The sequence below is a fragment of the Panonychus citri genome, unplaced genomic scaffold, assembly GCF_014898815.1.
Source record: "Panonychus citri isolate SS breed McGregor unplaced genomic scaffold, ASM1489881v1 Contig00141, whole genome shotgun sequence".
NCBI lineage: Eukaryota > Metazoa > Arthropoda > Arachnida > Trombidiformes > Tetranychidae > Panonychus > Panonychus citri.
In genome coordinates this window covers 3,824,107-3,841,466 of record NW_026515546.1, presented here as the reverse complement: position 1 = coordinate 3,841,466, position 17,360 = coordinate 3,824,107, and the positions used below count along the sequence as shown (strand labels likewise).

The window sequence follows — 17,360 nt, the reverse complement described above, 5'->3', positions numbered from 1 at the left end:
TACTCCGAACACTAGTTAAATAATTCACAGAATTCGCATAGAGAAATAATGTAATTATCAATCTCTTTCTGGCAATCAACTATTTTCAATCAGAATAAATAAATAACTGTGATTAAGAAGATAATTAACAAAACTGATTCTTTTGACTTTTACGCTTTTACGGTTTAATGAGAAAAGAAAAAAAAATTTTCTTTTCCAAAAATCACCTCATCTCGAATTCGCTTCCGGATTCGGTTATTCTTTTTAGCGCTCATTTCAAATTTTCTTTAATTTTCTCTCTTTTGATTGTTCTGTTTAAATCTATTGATAGGAAAATAAAATAAATTGATTACAAAATTAATTGGTTGATAGAAGGACATTTCAAATAGAAGAAATTTTCAATTTGATTAGTGATTAGAGACAGAACTGATTTTTATGGTCTTTTTTCCTTCGGTCGTTGTTTAATTGTTTAAGTTAATTGTTTTCTTTTTATGTGATTTATATTGTGCTTAGAGTTGGATTTTTTTTTGATTTGATTTGTTGTTTGTTAATGTTAACATGGATTCCAAAGTTTGAACTTTTTATCATGAGAACAAGAAACTATACTTTGATTGTCTTGAGAAATGTCAACACACATTACACGGGAATCGTGGCCTTCCAATTTTTGAATGTGAGTCCATTCTGGATGAGACCAAATTCTTATCGTATTATCGAAACCAGAAGTTATTATGAATCGGCCATGATTCTTTTCAAATAGAACTCCAGAAACTACTCCACTATGAGCTGCTATGGTGTATTCACATTTTCGCTCTCTGAGGTTCCAAATTTTTACCGTATTATCTGAACTTCCCGTTAAAATTTGATAACCATTTGGAGATATACAAATACTTGTTATCGATTGGGTGTGTTCCCCCATGAACATTATACATCGACCAGTTCGTAGATCCCAAACTCTACCAAAAGTATCTTCTCCACCGGTTGCTGCCAATGAACCATCAGGATGAAAAGATATATCGAAAACCTCTTAGAATGACCTTCTTGGTAAAGAACCTCCTCATTTGCTTCCAAATCCCATAATCTCCATGAATGATCAGCACAACATGTTCCTAAAAAACGTCCAGAGGGATGGAAACCAACTCGACGAACTCTATGTGAACCATGACCTTCCAAACTTCTAATAGGTTCTTCTCGATTTAAACTCCATAGAAAAACTGAACCATAAGCTCCCGAAGAGACCAAATTAAGAGTATCCGGTGATTGGGTCAATGTTGATTGAGGATGGAAAACAATTGACCAAGCAGGATCATTATGACCACGGAGAGTTTGAATGGGCTCTAAAGTCTCATGTGACCAAAGTCTACAAAGTCCACTCCTGAAATGAGTATAAAACGAATAGAAAACACTGAAATTGATGTTCGATTGAATAAAAATAAGATGAATTAAATTTTTAACAATTTACTAACATAGAAGCAGTTGCAATCATCGATTGATTTGGACTAAATTGGCAGTAAGTTAGTGGCCTTTTACCAGCGTCATCGACTTGACTGTAACCCGAATCAAAGGAAAGTAATTTCTTGTGAAGTGTTTGTCGATTTAATGTTCGTTGAGCTTCTGGAATGGCCTTTTCTTCACGAGCTTTATCCAACCTTTCCTTAGCTCTTTTAATTGAATAATCAGCGATCCAAAACCTTGCCTCTTTCAAACTGGCCGGACCTTCATGGTACCAAGTGGTATTAGTCTAACAGAAATTGGAAAAAGAATTGAATCAATTTACAATCAATTAAAGAAAGAGAACAATTAATCACTTACATCTCGTTCTTTCTCTTCACTTTTTTCTTCCTCTTTAGGTTTTTTAATTACTTCCTCTCCAAGTCTAGTTAAAAGTTGTCTTAATCTCTCCCTTCTGTCAGCTGGACCTTCACCAAAGATACCTAATTAAATGGAAACAACAAGATTACGATCAATAAACAATCAATGTAGCGATTAACAAATGGTAACAAAGAACAAAAAAAAAGTGAATCAACTTACAAATTGGTTGATTTAATTGTCGAAGTTGAGTTTTTACTTCTCCATCATCAACACTAACAGGCATTTGTCTACCTCGACGTCTTCTTTCAAATTCTTCAAGAATTGCCTTTCGACTTCTTGAATCTTCTTCAATTTCCATATACTCGGTAGAAATATTAATAGACATGATGGAAATTAAATAAATTAAATCCAACAAAATAACAAGTCAAACAAAAAAAGAAAAGAACAAAAATTAAAGTTAAAAAAATCAACACAAACAAAGAATCACAATATAGAAAGATGAGAATATTTGAAGAAATTGTCAATTCAGAATTGGAACAAATGACCAAATGGAACAAGACAATTAACCTGATCACCCGATGGAATCTTAAAGATCAATAGTGAACATTGAACAAAAATCAAGAGGAAAAATTAACTGGAAACAATTTAATTCTCAAGAGACAATTAAGTGGTTGAAGAAAAACAATAATCCGATTTGTTGGTTTTTCTTTTCAACATGTGTTCGATTCAATTTTCGCGCTTCCAAAAAAGAATTTTGGTTTCCTAGCAACAGAATTTTATAGAATTGTTTTTCTAATGATTAGTGATCATTGATTCTTGTTGTTAATTTATTGTTTCTAATTGTGAAAGAGTTTTTGTTTTTTAATTTTGTCAATTTTTCCATTTTTCTGTTTATTTGTGTTGTATTTTTATTCTAAAACTGTGTTATGCCTTCACACCGAAGTCCCACCAGATCGAGTAAGTCTGGTAACAGTAAAAGCCGAAAATCACCAGACCGGGAACGATCAAAGAAACATAAACACCATAGAAGTCATGAAGATTATGATGATCATCATTATCACCATCAACGAGATTCCCATAGGCAGCATGAATCATCATCTAGAGATAAATCATCGACTGTTACAAGTAATAGTAGTATAAGAAAATCTGAGAGCTCTTCTTCTTCGAGAAAACGGCAATATTATTCTTCTGGAGATGAAAGTCCTGAAAGACGAGATGATGGTAAAAGGTCTAAGGTACGATCAAAGGAGGATAAAGATGATGGTCGTGAAGGTACCAGTAGAAGGAGTGATTCTCATCGAGATTCTGTTAAGGTAGCCAAGGAAGATAATTCAAAGTCTGATCATCAAAAAGGTTTAGCTGATTTAGATAATGATGAGGATGCTGAAGATGCTGCTGCTTGGGTTATGAAAAGCCGTCAAATTGAAGAGAAAAGACTTGCGATTGAAAAGTTAAAAGCTGAAAGAAAAGCTCGTATGTTGGATGAAATGGACAATGAGATTGATAATCAAGTTGCTGATCGTAAACCAAAAAATATCAATGAACTTTACTCTGAGAAAGACTTACAAGGATTACAAGTTGCCCATTCAGAGAAATTTCTCAAAGAAGGTCATCAGTTTATCATGACACTTAAAGACAAGGAAGTTTTAGATGAAAAAGATGATGTTCTTGAGAACGTTAATCTGGTTGATCTTGAAAAAGCCGAAAAGAACATGGAAAATAAATTAAAGAAGAATGAATATCGTCCATATGATGAACCAGAATTTGATGAATTTGGTATTCTCAAGAAGAAGAATATCCTCGGAAAATATGACGAGGAATTAAATGGAGTGGAAAGAGAGACCTTTCAAATTGGCTCATCTATGGATCGAGAGAAAGAAGCTGAATTGATTCGTGAAAAATTGCGACAACAAGCCGGTGTAATATCATTGGATACACCTTCATTTAAAGTGGCCTCTGAGTATTACACGGAAGAGGAACTGGTCAAGTTTAAGAAGCCAAAGAAAATACGAGCCAAGCTAAAAAAGGGTAAGAGAAAAAATATTTCTGAAAGTATAATTTCTTATGATTCGAGTGATGATCATGGTTCTAGAAAGAACAGGACCACTGCCACCGAAACTGCCGCCCCCATGGAAATTGATGACATGTCACCTTCTACAAGTACAAAAACAACACCGACAGTTGGTCATTCGGGTTTGAAATTGGATATACCTGATGAAGAAGATCAATCAGAATCAGACTCAGAACTACCTGATGTTGATCTTTCGGGTATCCTATTCGAGGAACAGGAAGCTGAAGAAGAATTTCGTCGATCTTTGGAAAGAGCTAAGAGATTGAAGGAAAGAGATAATGAAAAGAAAGAGGAAGAAGAAAGAATCGCCAAACTGATCGCTGAACGTGAGGCAATGATCAAGAAAGAGCAAGAAGATGACCTAGAATTACCTGGTACCTCTCAAGGTAATCGATCAACAATTATTCTCAATTCAACCGCTGAGTTTTGTCGTAATCTTGGTGAATTTTCAACATTTAAAGAAGAAGATGGAGATGATGACGATAATGATGACTTTGAAAAAGATGCGATAGATGAAAGGAAACATCAAGTCGATATGATAACAGAGAAAACAAGTGATGAACCAACCAGAGGAACATGGAATGAGGTAGATATGGAAGCTTCTGTTGCCTCTTTTGATTCCAATGATGCTACGGCTGATCCAATGCAACCCATTCTAGAAGAAGAGCCTGATGTTAGTCTTGGAGTGGCCGCCGCTCTTAAAGTTGCTATGAAAAAAGGTTATCTTGACAAAGAACCAAGAAAACCCATCCCAGGATCGAGACATTCGAGTCTTCAAGCTCAAAATTATACAATTGAAGAAAAGTTTTACGATGAAGAGAAAATGGGTCGAAGAGGTGACCGTTACAATGGACCATTATCCGATTTCAAAGAAAAAGATGGCTACAAACCAGACGTTAAATTAGATTATGTAGACGAAAAGGGTCGAATGTTGAACCAGAAAGAAGCTTTTCGAGTTCTATCCCATAAATTCCATGGTAAAGGTCCAGGTAAAAACAAAATCGACAAACGAATGAAAAAACTTGACCAAGGAGAAGTAAGTTGACTATTCTTTTTTCATTCTAACCTTTTCTTCAAACCATAGACAATTAAAATTAACTTTTGCTAATCTTTTTCAGAAATTACGGCAAATGCATTCAACGGACACTCCCTTAGGAACCTTAAAGTTATTACAAGATAAACAAAAAGAGCTTCATGCTCCTTATATTGTTCTTAGTGGAGCCTCGTAAGTAATTTATTCGTTTTTTCCTCTTAATTGTTATTGCTTAGTAAATTCATATATCACATTCTCTTTCTCTTATAGAACATCATTGGCAAAAAAGTGATCATCTAATTGCTTCAATCGACCTTAATTAATCTTCAATATAAACATCCCAAAGAGTAACTTGATCCATAAATTTTCACCCTTAAACTCTTATACCAATTGGATGATCTTTTCTACTGTGTAATAATCCTAATTTCCTAACTATGTAAAATAATATTAATCAACTACAAACTAAATCTAAAAACCTTTTTGTGTACAATTAATTGTCAAAAATATAAAACAAGTCAATCATTTATATTGTTACTTAAATTAATGTTTATCCGGTCTTTAAGTTAACCATCTTGTCATATGAGAAGATCAAAATTATTAATAACAATCAATTTTGTCGACAATTTATAGTAATTTAGTTGTTCTTAATTGAAAGAACCTCGAATTTCCAATGAAACAATTCCATTTAATTAAGAAAACTGGAAAAGTTAATTGGAAGAAAGTTCGATCTATCGATAATCGAAAATAATGTTTACATTTGGAGAGAGAATTTTTTTTCTCTCAAAGTATTAATAGAAAAAAATTTCATTCTCTTCAATCATTAATGTTTTTCTTAAATTGTTACAGTTTATTAATTCCTTCAAGTGTTACAACCTTATTTTCTGATTTCATTGGATCAATTATTCATTTAGAATCATTTGATTATGATGGAATCAATTGAAATGAAAGACTTTAATAGTCTTAATATTTCATTGATTATGACCTTCCTTCAGTGTAATATTACTTAACTATCGTTGATTACTAATCAAATTATCTCATTACTTGTTTTCTTCTTGTTTTTTGTAAATGTTTTTCTTTAAGTTTACGTAACTTCACATTCTCTGTCAATTTGATCATTTTATCAAATTTCTCTCAACCACAATTAACTTGTAACAATGACTTCTACTCCTAATTCACGTTACCTTTTACTATTTCTTGGTATTCTTACCTCGCCTTGATCTATTATTTGGAAAATTTAGAAGATCGAATTTCAAGTCTTGAGAGAAAAGCTCTTCTCTCTTCTTATGTAAATCGTCAAACCTTGGATGAACCTTCACCAATTTTATCTCCATCATCATCAGCTTCTTCCTCGCCATCTCTATCTTCACTGTCCACTCTTTCTGTGTCCATTATACAAGAAAACAATCAACATACTCAAGCAATTGATTCAAGTGAAGATCGAATCATCATCTACAATCGAGTTCCCAAAACAGGGAGCACAAGCTTAATGGGTATAGCTTACGATCTTTGTGGTTCAAATAAATTTAATGTTATTCATTTGAATACAACTAAAAATAGTCACGTACTCTCATTACCTGATCAAGCGAATTTTGTCCAAAATTTAACCTCTTGGAAAGAAAGGAGACCAATGATTGTCCATGGTCATCTATCGTTTCTCAATTTTGGTCAATTTGGTGTAAAAGATAAACCAATTTACATTAATATGGTTCGTGAACCTTTGGAAAGACTCATATCTTATTATTATTTCCTGCGAAATGGTGATGATTTCCGACCTTATCTGGTTCGTAAAAGACAAGGAAACAAGGTAACCTTTGACCAGTGTGTCGAAAGACAAGAGAAAGACTGTGATCCCAACAATATGTGGCTTCAGATTCCTTTTTTCTGTGGCCATTCAAACGATTGCTGGTCACCAGGTAATAAATGGGCTCTCGAAGAGGCGAAACGGAATCTCATTCAACATTTCATGGTGGTCGGTGTAACTGAGCAAATGCATATGTTTCTGGCGGTTCTCGAATACACTTTACCTAAATTTTTCAAAGGTGCCTTACATCTTTACGAGAATGGTAACAAATCTCACCTTCGCCGGACCATAAATAAAATTGAACCTTCACCTGAGACCATTGAAATAATCCGTCAATCAAAAGTTTGGCAAATGGAAAACGATTTCTACACCTTTGCCTTGCAGCAATTTAATTTCATCAAACAACGGACTCTCCTGGCTAAAGGTGAATCAACTTTCACCTTCACTGGAAGACAGTTTTTCTTTGAAAAAATTCGACCTCGTCATTAATTCATCTTCTATTTCCTATCTTGATGTACATAAAAGTTTCCCCGATGTAATACAACTCAACTTTCCGGTTATAATCTCACTTCTTATCATCACCATCATCACTTATAAATATCTTCATCTTCATCTTCATCATTTTTACGTTACTATCCGAGTGCCATTGTATAGTCATATACTTCAAGCTTTGACATTCCATCAAAAAAAAAGAGGAAAATTCAAGCTACTTTTCAACTTATTCTCCATGAGATCAAGTATTATCGCCACGAACCGAGTGGAAATTTCAACATATCTTGAACAATTAAATCAAATTAGTAGTTCCTGTTTATCAAGAGAGAACCATTTTCTCTGTTATCATCATAATCTCACCGACTCTCATATACATTGAGAGAAATAAACGTCTAATACCAGATAATTTACGGCACTGATTAAATGCTAATCATTATGAAAGCCCAAACTAATTAAAAGATGACATAAGATCTGGAAAAATATAATCACCACATAATTATCATGTGTATAATTAATGACCTCAACCGATGAACATAATATTATGTAATACAAGGCAACTAATGTTAATTCATCTACGAACCAAAACATATCCATCATAACAGTTACTCCATAGCCTTGAATTAAGCTCTAATTATCAAAAATTTCAATTAATGAACACACAATTCTGATGACTAGTAACTCAACAATCAAGAAATTTTGACAATTTTTAAATTACAACCATCTATCTCAACTTGATCTTATAACTGTTCATCAACTTCACCAATCAAAACACAAGCACAATCAGCTAATATCTTGCAATCACAATTGAGACACTACATTAATACTTTCGTCCGAATATGTATTATCATTCAAATTTTTACTCTTAATCATTTAGATTTAAACTAAACAATTAGTTTAATTGTTAAAAGGACAATTCCAAGCTCCATTCCAATGAATCTCATTTTTATCACTAAAAACCCTCTTTTACCCACATAACTAACTCTAGATTGGTATTAATTTTAATCATAAAATTTTTCGCAATCAATTAGCTTCTAAAAATAATGTGTAATTAAAATCAATATGTAAATCATATTGAAATTGAATCCGTTGCAATAGAGCAAGAATAAAATCAACAACAACAAAATAATAAATTGTATTGCGAACAAGAAAACAATTTAAAACAGATTAATTTACCAAGCATAATAATCAACAAGAGTAATAACAATTAACTAATTTTTCGGGAAATTTCGTTTCGCTGGTAAGATTGTTGATCGAGGTCGATAATTGCCAATAACGGAAGCATTAAAAGGCCTGAGATCGGCGACCGCCGATTCCGATGAATTAAAAGTATTCGCCATTTGCTTAGTTAACTTGGAGTATTTCAATTCGGGCTGTTCGACACTCACACTCCCACCGCCGCCGACACTTCCGCTGACACTTCCACCGCCACCAGTTCCACCTTCGTTGAGAACAATTTCCTCGGGTTCCTCCTCTGATTCAACTCTCATGTTAACTGGAAATCGACTCTCCAATGTGTAGAAATAGTAAACATAAGCTACGATCATACCCAAAGTGTCCAGTGAGCTGATGACCAGCAAGATGATTGCTAATAAACTGAACTCGGTATTTGATGAGTTGCTTTCATTTGTTGAATTTGAAGGTAATTGTAACAATTGAGATGGGATCAAATTTAAAGTATTGGGATTGACAAGATTCATTGAGAATACAAAGTGATCATTATTTTGAAGGAAAAAAACAAAAACCTGATGAAGGAAATAAAATTATACAATTAAATCCAATTGGTTTAGTTAATTGGGATTCTAAAGGCAATCTATGCAAATCTTTTTGTTAGACTCCTAAAATTATTAATCAACCATTCTGATTTTCTTATTCGGGATAATTGATTGATGATCATCAGAATCAAATTAACTCAATTTGGAAAATGAATTCAATCTTATTCTAATTCTGATCTTGATTCAATTTCAATCGGCGACATTTCTATTGGATTGGGCGATATCATCGAGTTTAAGACTTATTGATTGTTCATCTTATCGAATTTAAAAAATGTTCGATTTAAATTCGAATTCAGACTGGCTATCAATCGAACTTGTCGGACAAGGAATCGAATCAACTGATCTTATGCGCTTTCAATGCCTCGAAATTGACAACAACAATAAACCATTTGATGGACTTTACGAGTATCGAAAAAAAGTTTTCCGTTAAATTGGTCATTCCTTATGATTCATATGTACTTAATGACTCAAGTGAATCAGAAACAATTGAATGAGCAATTAAGATCAAATAAAAAGACAACAACATTAATCGAAATCGATACATTAAAAACAAATCAAAAGAAAATGATATTACCTTTAGAATAATTTTCTAAAAGATAGATTTTCCAATCGAGATAAAGTTGATCTAATGAATTGAAGGGAAGTTTATTTTCTGTAAATTAAATAAAATAATTAGTAAAATTATTAATATTAATTCGCAGAAAAGTTCTAATGATCAGATAGTTTCAAATTTGGAGCTTCGTAGAAAAGATTTCAAGTTATTCTATCTAATATTAGATCATGACAATAGAGAAGTGATCTTGATCCATCACTTGATTCTCGCAACTGTCAGATTTGTGTTGTTGTTTTCGTATCAACAATTAGAATTTGTGGTCATTTTAACCCGAAGTTTAATCGACTTTCTGATCAACTAAGCGGCCATAATTATGTCAACTCGTGAAAACAATAGCAATAAAAAGGTAATTGAATGTCAATTTCTCTGAAAATTCATCTTGATCATCTTTTGTTTTCATTTACATCTTCTTATCTTTATTATTGTTTACACTTTTACTCTTCCTTATTGTTATTATTGTTTTCATATTCTAGGATCCAGTGAACAATTTTATCAGACCTTGGACAATCAAGAATATCAGTCAAATCATCAAAGTGAGTAGTGGAAATTTCAGTGGAGTCTCAAGTGAGTCGTTCGAGGTTTTCAAAAGTGTCGCAAAAATGGGACTCGATTGGACTTTGAACGATAATGGTTCGTGTGTTTTGACTCCATCAGTTCATCTACGTGTTAATTATCCGATTAATGTTATGTTACGAATGGTAATCAAATGTTCACGATTCTCATACGAACTACAAGACGGCCTTCCATGGACAGTGGTTCCTGATAGAGTCAACATTTGGGAAAATACTTGTAAACTCGACCTGAATGAATTTTTAATCGACGATTCAATTACCCTGGTATTGGAGATGGTACATCTTATATGTACTGATGAAATTAATAAGGAAAAAGTAGAAGAAGATGAGGCAATAATAGCGAGTATCGAAGATCGATACCTTAAAATGTTCAAAGAAGGTGATAGAACCGATTTTACCATAATTGTTGATGATCGCGAGATAAATTGTCACAAGTGTGTCCTACAAACGGTCTCATCGATATTTGAAGAGAGAGATGAAAATTTAACCGAATCAAGTTTAACCCTCAACATGTATGATTATGATTGTATTTACGAGTTTGTACTGTTCATGTACTCGATGGACGAAACTTGTCTTTCTCTCAAAAAGTATGCCAAGCATTTCTTAAGTTTGGGCGATTTGTATAAAGTGCGACTTTTAAAAGCGGCAGCGGAATCGCACCTTCTATCGACGATCTGCTCGGCAAATGCTCGTAGTTACGCTTGGCTGGGACTCCAATATAACGCTCGTCGATTGCGACGTAAGGCCGAAGACATGGCGACTTAATTTATTCCCTCCCGTTAATTTCCTAATCGTTTTATTTATTTGGTCAAGTTAATCAACTCAACTCAACTCAACTTTTACAAGGAAATAGCAATCAAGTTGAATTAATTCAGTTTCTTCTTGAAATATATTCTATCATTTTGACAATCAATTAGATTGTTTCGTCTTCGAATTCAATTTAGTTGACTTAATTCATTTTCTATTTATCATCAAGTCTTTTTAATCTACTTTCAATTCGTCATCAGCTAATCCATTGGCTTAATCCTTTCAATCCGAAAAGGTTTAAATGTTTAATAGCAATTAATTGTTAATTTGCTGTCTATTTATGCCTTAGTTTGAATTCTGTTAAATTACTGTTTATCTTTTCATTTTGTTTTGCTTTTTTCTTTTCAACAATTAAAATGAGACTTTGATTGTGATCAAATGTTGTTTTAACCTTTACAATAAATTAGCTTTAATTCAATTTACAATTGGTAAAAGTAGAAAGTTATTTACACGTTCAGTGAGTTTATTATTATTCTGTTGTTTTTGATTTCTTAATTGGAGGGTTAATTGTTTCGTCTTCATCTGATTCATCCTCTGAATCGGAGCCATAATCAACTAAACATGTTTTCATAATTGGTTGATTAACTTTTGATTCGATTTTCATCAATTTATCAGCTGATTCTTTGGATGAGTTAGTCTTTGATTCATTTATTTCTTGGTGTTTACTTGCACTTTCACCTTTTACTTTTTCATCTTTTTCCACCGGCGGACAGTTAACGTTTTCTGGTGTAGATGATGAGGGATTTTCTTTACTTTCATGTGAAGGTGTTTTCTTAATTTTGATTAGATTGGCTAAGGATCCGTTGAGAGTTCGTTTGGTTGATTTTCTGGAGAGACATTTCAACGAGAATGTTGATTTGAATTCGCTTATTTTGGATTCTTGTTCGTCTTTGGTTAGTCCTTCGATTGCTTTTCTAAATTCTTCCACGGCTGCTCTTTCTTCACGAAGTTTGGCGATTTCTTCGTCCATTTTGTTCTTGTCGACCATTTCAAGGAACGCAGTTTCGTCCGAATCCAGGACACAGATCAGATTTTTAAGTCGACGGGACTCTTCAAACTCTTCTTGCTTTAAAATCTTTTGCTCTTGTAGCCTATCGAACAAAGATCTCGGATCATATTCTGGTTCTGGTGCCTCTGTAATCAGAGAAAAGAGCACAGAAAAGAAAATAGAAAAGGAATCAGATCAAATACACTGTTTTATATTCAGAAAGCGAAAACCAAATCAACTCAAAATAGAAAAAAAAAATTATCTTACCTTCAGGATCGTCAGGTTTTCTCACCTTTTCCCATTCAGCTTGGCGAGTTTTTCGATTCTCTTCCAATTGATTTTCACTGACAAAAGTCTTAAAACTCATTTTAGATAAAAATTTTGTTAGATGAAATCAGGACAATTAAAAGATAAAATAAACAAAACGACTCAAAATACAAAAGAGTCTCTAATCATCAGCTGTGAACTAGCGATTTCGATTTTAGATTTTCAAATAATCGATTCTAACAAAATTTGGTAAAGGCTCAAGATTTAATTAAATTTAAAATGAATGGGAAAATGATTTGAGTTAAATGATTTTAATTGAAAAACGTTATTTAAGTCACAGTGTTTTTTATTGTTAAGTGGAAAGGATTGATCAAAAAAGCAAAGTGAAAAGAAGAGTAGAAATGAAGAGAAACAGGTAGGTATAAAGAGAGAGATTAAGCTTTAGTTAATATTAGTTATTTGGTTAATTGTGTGGGTCTGATTGTTTTTTTTCTCGTTGATAATCATAAAAATATGATTAGAATTCATCGTTTCTTTCCAATTCATTGAAAATTCTCCCCTTTTTTTCTTGAGTTTCTGTGGTGAAAATGTTTACAGGGTTTGATTTTCTCCAAACATCTCATTTAAAATGAGATTTATTCATCATCACCATAACAACCACCCGATGGATCAGATTTTTCTTTATCGAGTTTGATTAAATCATCAATTCGTAAGATAGTGATTGCAGCTTCAGTTGCAAATTTGAGTGACTTAATTTTAGACATTGCAGGTTCTAAAACACCGGCAGCAACACTGTCACGAACGGTACCTTCTGAAAGATCAAGACCATACCATTTGTAGTTATTGTTTTCGGGTTTGGTTTGGGAGGTGTTATGATAAGCACGAAGTTTAGCGATTAAATCGGTTGCGTCTTGTGCCGCATTAACAGCCAATGTCTTTGGAATTACGAGCATGGCTCGAGCAAATTCAGCGATTGCCAATTGTTCCCTTGAACTAATCGAAGTAGCCAAATTCTCGAGATAGATTGATAGAGCAGCTTCAACGGCACCACCACCGGGAACAACTTTCTTTGATTCCATGACTCTTTTTACAACGTTAAGTGCATCGATTAAAGATCGTTCAACTTCATCGAGAAAATATTCATTTGGTCCTCTAACAATAATTGAACTTGCATTGTGATGTTTCATTCCTTTAATAAGGATAACCTCATCATCGGAAATACGTTCAACGACAATTTCTTCAGCCTCACCAAGACTTGCGGTCTCAAAGGTTTCATCGCCTTCCATGTTAGCCATGGTAGAGATCATAGTGGCACCTGATGCTTTAGCGATTTTCTTCAGATCCATTTTTCTCACCCGTCGTACTCCCATCGCACCAGCTTCGACCAGATATTTAGCACACATTTCATCAATACCACCAGTTGTGAGTATTACATTGGCTCCGGCGGCGATAATTTTTTGCATTCGCTCTTTAGCAATATCACATTCCCTATGCAATTTATTAAATAACATTATTATTATCATAATTATCAAGTTTACTTCGATTAAATCTTGAAATCTTACCGTTTTCTTATAGCTTCTAATTCAGCTGGTTCGTTGATCAATACTTGCACACCAAGTTTCATCTTAACCTTTTGAAGAGAAAAGTCCAAACATGCAATCTTTGCGTTCTTAAGCTGCTTGTTCATAGCTGAGACAAAAGGAAATAAATTGTTAATACTTAGCATAAAAGGAAATTAATCTAATTGATAAAAGAAGAAAAAAAATCAGAAAAAAGGCAATTCGAAATAATTTACCTTGATTAGCAAGGGAACAGTTAAGGGCGTAACCATGAACATTTATACTCTCCCTGGTGCTCTTTCCTTGGGCTTTAAGAATCCTAATGTTTTTAATTGGGTAAATAAACGACTTCGGGTCTTCAGCTTTAGCAAATTTAACGGTGTTACAAGCATCCAAGACAAGGCCAGCAAAGAAATCCGATTCACTGTAAAGGGGATAAACGGAAAGAGATGAAATAACAAGTTACATGTTGAGATTTGCTGATGAGTAGCTGCTTTAACTTACGAGCCAATTAATTTAGACGATAGACAAGTTTTAACAGCGTTTAGAACACATTCTTGCCCGATACTGTCGGTATCAATACTCATACAGTCTTGGATAAATTTACAGGCTTCCTTACAGGCCAACCGGTAACCACTAATAATTGAAGTAGGATGGATTTTACTAGAGACTAGCTCATCGGCATTTTTCAAAAGCTCAGCGGCCATTAATACCTTTAAACGAAAGAGACAAAAGTATAGATAAAAATTAGATAATCAATTTCTTCAAGTGATAAATCTATTGTAATGGAAAACAAGTTTAAATTGAAAGTGTAAAATTAATCTTACCCAAATTCTTGTCACGTAAATTTGGATAACAAGGGAAAAGAAAAAGGGTAGATTTTAGTGGAAAAGGAAAGAGAGACACAACTTACCACAGTAGTGGTACCATCACCGACCTCCTGATCTTGTAGATCAGCCAAATCGACCAAAACTTTGGCAGCCGGATGTTCAACCTCAAGAAGTTTAAGAATAGTCGCCCCATCGTTGGTCACGGTAACATCACCAATATCATCTACCAGCATCTTATCCAACCCAATGGGACCAAAACTTGATTTGATAACATTACTAATAGCCGAACATGCCATCACTAAAGGAAAAGACCAAACCAAAATGAAAGAAGAAAAAAAAACAATTATAAAGAAAAGAAAAAACAAAATAATTAATTGATTGAATGGCGAAAGAAAAGACAATAAAATTATTAGGGTGAGGACATGAAAGGAATAGAATAGAAAATAAAAAATTTCTTTTACCATTTTGAGTTCTCACAGAATTACCAGTGATTCTCTGTCCTTGGACAGTTAACATTCCAGTGGTTGACATTTTGTTTAATTAATAGTTGACAAGTATTAAAATATTAAATAATTAAAGTTAAATTAAAGATTAACTAATTAATCAACAAGAAAAATCCTCAAGACTAAACAAAAGGAAGAACCAACGTGTTGATATCCGATACCGAGAGAAAAGTATCGAATCTCCAGCGGATCCGATATTCGAATCCGTTAATCTGATCTAATGAACATTATTGATCATTAAACATGATTAGTTGATTGTTTAGCATTTTATGTATTTTTTTGTCTTATATTTGTATTATCAATGATGGGGTGGAATAGTTTGTCACGCGAAATATCATTTACATTGAATTAGAAGACAGAAAATCGAATCTGAACTCACTTTTTTTTTGCTAATTCGTTTACCTGATCATTTAAATTGATCAGAAACCTAATCAATTGTTTCAACCATTTATTACTATCTGGTTAACAATTATGATCCTAATGGTAACAATTTAACTGTATCAAGTCAATATCTTAAGATGAATTGATATAAACTACAACTGATCAAAAAGTTTACCAAAGTTCAATGTTTTGTGATAATTAACACAATCAATATGGTTAATGAAATTTGATTTAATTAATTAAACTCGTTGGTCAAAAAGGATAAACAATTTTACTACAATTAACTTCAATCAAAATGTTTCCCTACATGTCCGGGCGGAGGAATCGTAATCAAGATTACATGTTAACTAATTTACTATTTGATCCATTCAATGATTATCCGTAAGTACAATTAAACTTTAATTAAATCTAATTGTTGATCAAGAAAGTGGTTCTTTTTTCATTAACAGAATTATTTTTATCTGAAAAGTTAATCACAATCAACGATTTAGTTTTTTAATTCAGTTGATCTGATGATTAATGATTAGGATTTACAATCAACTAATCACACAAGAAAATTTAATAATCTTATCAACTGATCAACAATTAAAGTGAATGAAAAGTTTTTAAATTAATTTTCACCTCGTTTTTTATATAAATCAAAGTGATTTCCCAAAGGGAATTGATCATGATCAACAAATTGCTTCCCATTAAATTGTTGATTAAATTGAAAATTTTAAATCTCAACACCGATTCTCTGATGATTTAAGTTGATTAAGATGGTGAAGATTTAATCGAAATCATCAATTGTTATTATATCATCATAGCAATCTAAAGTTTCACCGAGATTTGAACAACAATCAAATCAACTGGGAGGTTAAAAAATAATAATCAAAATAATTGATAAATTGTTGCTATTTTATCAACTGAATTAAATAGTAACAATTTATAAATTGTCCTCCAAATTTACTGGTTGACTTATTAACCTAATTCTAAACAATTTCAATCTCTGTTAACCAATCAACTGATTAGTTGGTTGTACAATTAACCCAATCAACAATTAACTCGACAAATTAAAGATAAAAATCTAATTAAAATCTATTGAAAAGGATAATCATCATGTTTTATTTTTTCGAATTTTTTTACAACATTTAGAATTTCTAATTCGATGATAAACTAATCAATCGTTAATTATCATAAGGGAACAACAGTCGAAGCTTAAATTAGCTTATCAATAGATATTCGCCTTTCCCTCATTGAGTATAAACGGTTCGATGATTAGATAACAATTAATAATGAAAAAGATCAAAGATCGAACTGAACTTATTTCCATTCTCATGTAAATCATGAGAGTGAAGAACTGAAAAGAAAGAAACTTCCCTTTCGAAACTTTGATACACTGAAAAATTAGAACATGAGAATGGAAAAGAAAAAAAAATTCGAACCTCGAACTTTACACTTTCGAAACGAAATCTGTTCACAAATCAAAGGGTTCCAACGAAATTAGATCATAAATTAATAATCATCGAGTTAATTAACATTACAATCATAAAGTATTTCGAAAAAAGAACAAAAAATAAATTTTGAATTCGAATTAATTTTTGTTAAAATTATTCGAATCGAAAAAGAATCGGAAATAAAAAAAGTTCTGAAAAAGATTAACTTTTTTCATCTTCATGACGTTTTCATGGTTAAATAATTTATTCAAGATCAATTCAGCATTAAGAATTCACCATGAATCAAGAAAAAAAAGTGCTAATTATTGTCGATTATTAGATTAGAATTTAAAAATTAATCCAGTAGAAAAGTTCATTGATACTCATGAACAAATAGACTCATGATAATCAGAATCATTAATAGGATAGTTTAATGATCCAATGAAAATAAATTAATATGATTTGAAT

At 32.5% G+C, this 17,360-nt stretch overlaps 6 protein-coding genes across 6 annotated transcripts; 3 read left to right on the top strand and 3 right to left on the bottom strand.

Annotated features, from left to right (window-relative positions):
• Positions 1–147: 147 nt before the first annotated feature.
• Positions 148–2,445, bottom strand: LOC128395527 (U4/U6 small nuclear ribonucleoprotein Prp4-like). Its single transcript, XM_053355960.1, is given in 5 exon segments — positions 148–1,002; positions 1,005–1,351; positions 1,443–1,717; positions 1,789–1,910; positions 2,008–2,445. Coding segments are annotated over 5 exon segments (1,380 nt in total). The 5' UTR covers positions 2,174–2,445; the 3' UTR covers positions 148–532.
• Positions 2,446–2,583: 138 nt separating this feature from the next.
• Positions 2,584–5,418, top strand: LOC128395519 (U4/U6.U5 tri-snRNP-associated protein 1-like). Its single transcript, XM_053355949.1, has 3 exons — positions 2,584–4,895; positions 4,978–5,084; positions 5,163–5,418. The coding sequence occupies exons 1-3, from the start codon at positions 2,715–2,717 to the stop codon at positions 5,182–5,184; spliced, it is 2,310 nt and encodes a 769-aa protein (XP_053211924.1). The 5' UTR covers positions 2,584–2,714; the 3' UTR covers positions 5,185–5,418.
• Positions 5,419–5,720: 302 nt separating this feature from the next.
• LOC128395530 (heparan sulfate 2-O-sulfotransferase 1-like) lies at positions 5,721–7,305 on the top strand. The gene is given in 2 exon segments (XM_053355962.1): positions 5,721–6,098; positions 6,101–7,305. Coding segments are annotated over 2 exon segments (1,134 nt in total). The 5' UTR covers positions 5,721–6,046; the 3' UTR covers positions 7,183–7,305.
• Positions 7,306–9,741: 2,436 nt separating this feature from the next.
• LOC128395534 (uncharacterized) lies at positions 9,742–11,183 on the top strand. The gene is made up of 2 exons (XM_053355965.1): positions 9,742–9,916; positions 10,044–11,183. Exons 1-2 carry the CDS (start codon positions 9,884–9,886, stop codon positions 10,905–10,907), a joined length of 897 nt encoding a protein of 298 aa, XP_053211940.1. The 5' UTR covers positions 9,742–9,883; the 3' UTR covers positions 10,908–11,183.
• Positions 11,184–11,330: 147 nt separating this feature from the next.
• LOC128395538 (PSME3-interacting protein-like) lies at positions 11,331–12,453 on the bottom strand. Its single transcript, XM_053355970.1, has 2 exons — positions 12,205–12,453; positions 11,331–12,083 (listed from the first exon to the last, which is right to left on the bottom strand). The coding sequence occupies exons 1-2, from the start codon at positions 12,302–12,304 to the stop codon at positions 11,419–11,421; spliced, it is 765 nt and encodes a 254-aa protein (XP_053211945.1). The 5' UTR covers positions 12,305–12,453; the 3' UTR covers positions 11,331–11,418.
• A 76-nt stretch (positions 12,454–12,529) lies between these two features.
• On the bottom strand, positions 12,530–15,241 carry LOC128395525 (T-complex protein 1 subunit alpha-like). Its single transcript, XM_053355957.1, has 6 exons — positions 15,055–15,241; positions 14,677–14,891; positions 14,268–14,476; positions 14,000–14,187; positions 13,767–13,893; positions 12,530–13,692 (listed from the first exon to the last, which is right to left on the bottom strand). The coding sequence occupies exons 1-6, from the start codon at positions 15,122–15,124 to the stop codon at positions 12,840–12,842; spliced, it is 1,662 nt and encodes a 553-aa protein (XP_053211932.1). The 5' UTR covers positions 15,125–15,241; the 3' UTR covers positions 12,530–12,839.
• Positions 15,242–17,360: the final 2,119 nt, after the last annotated feature.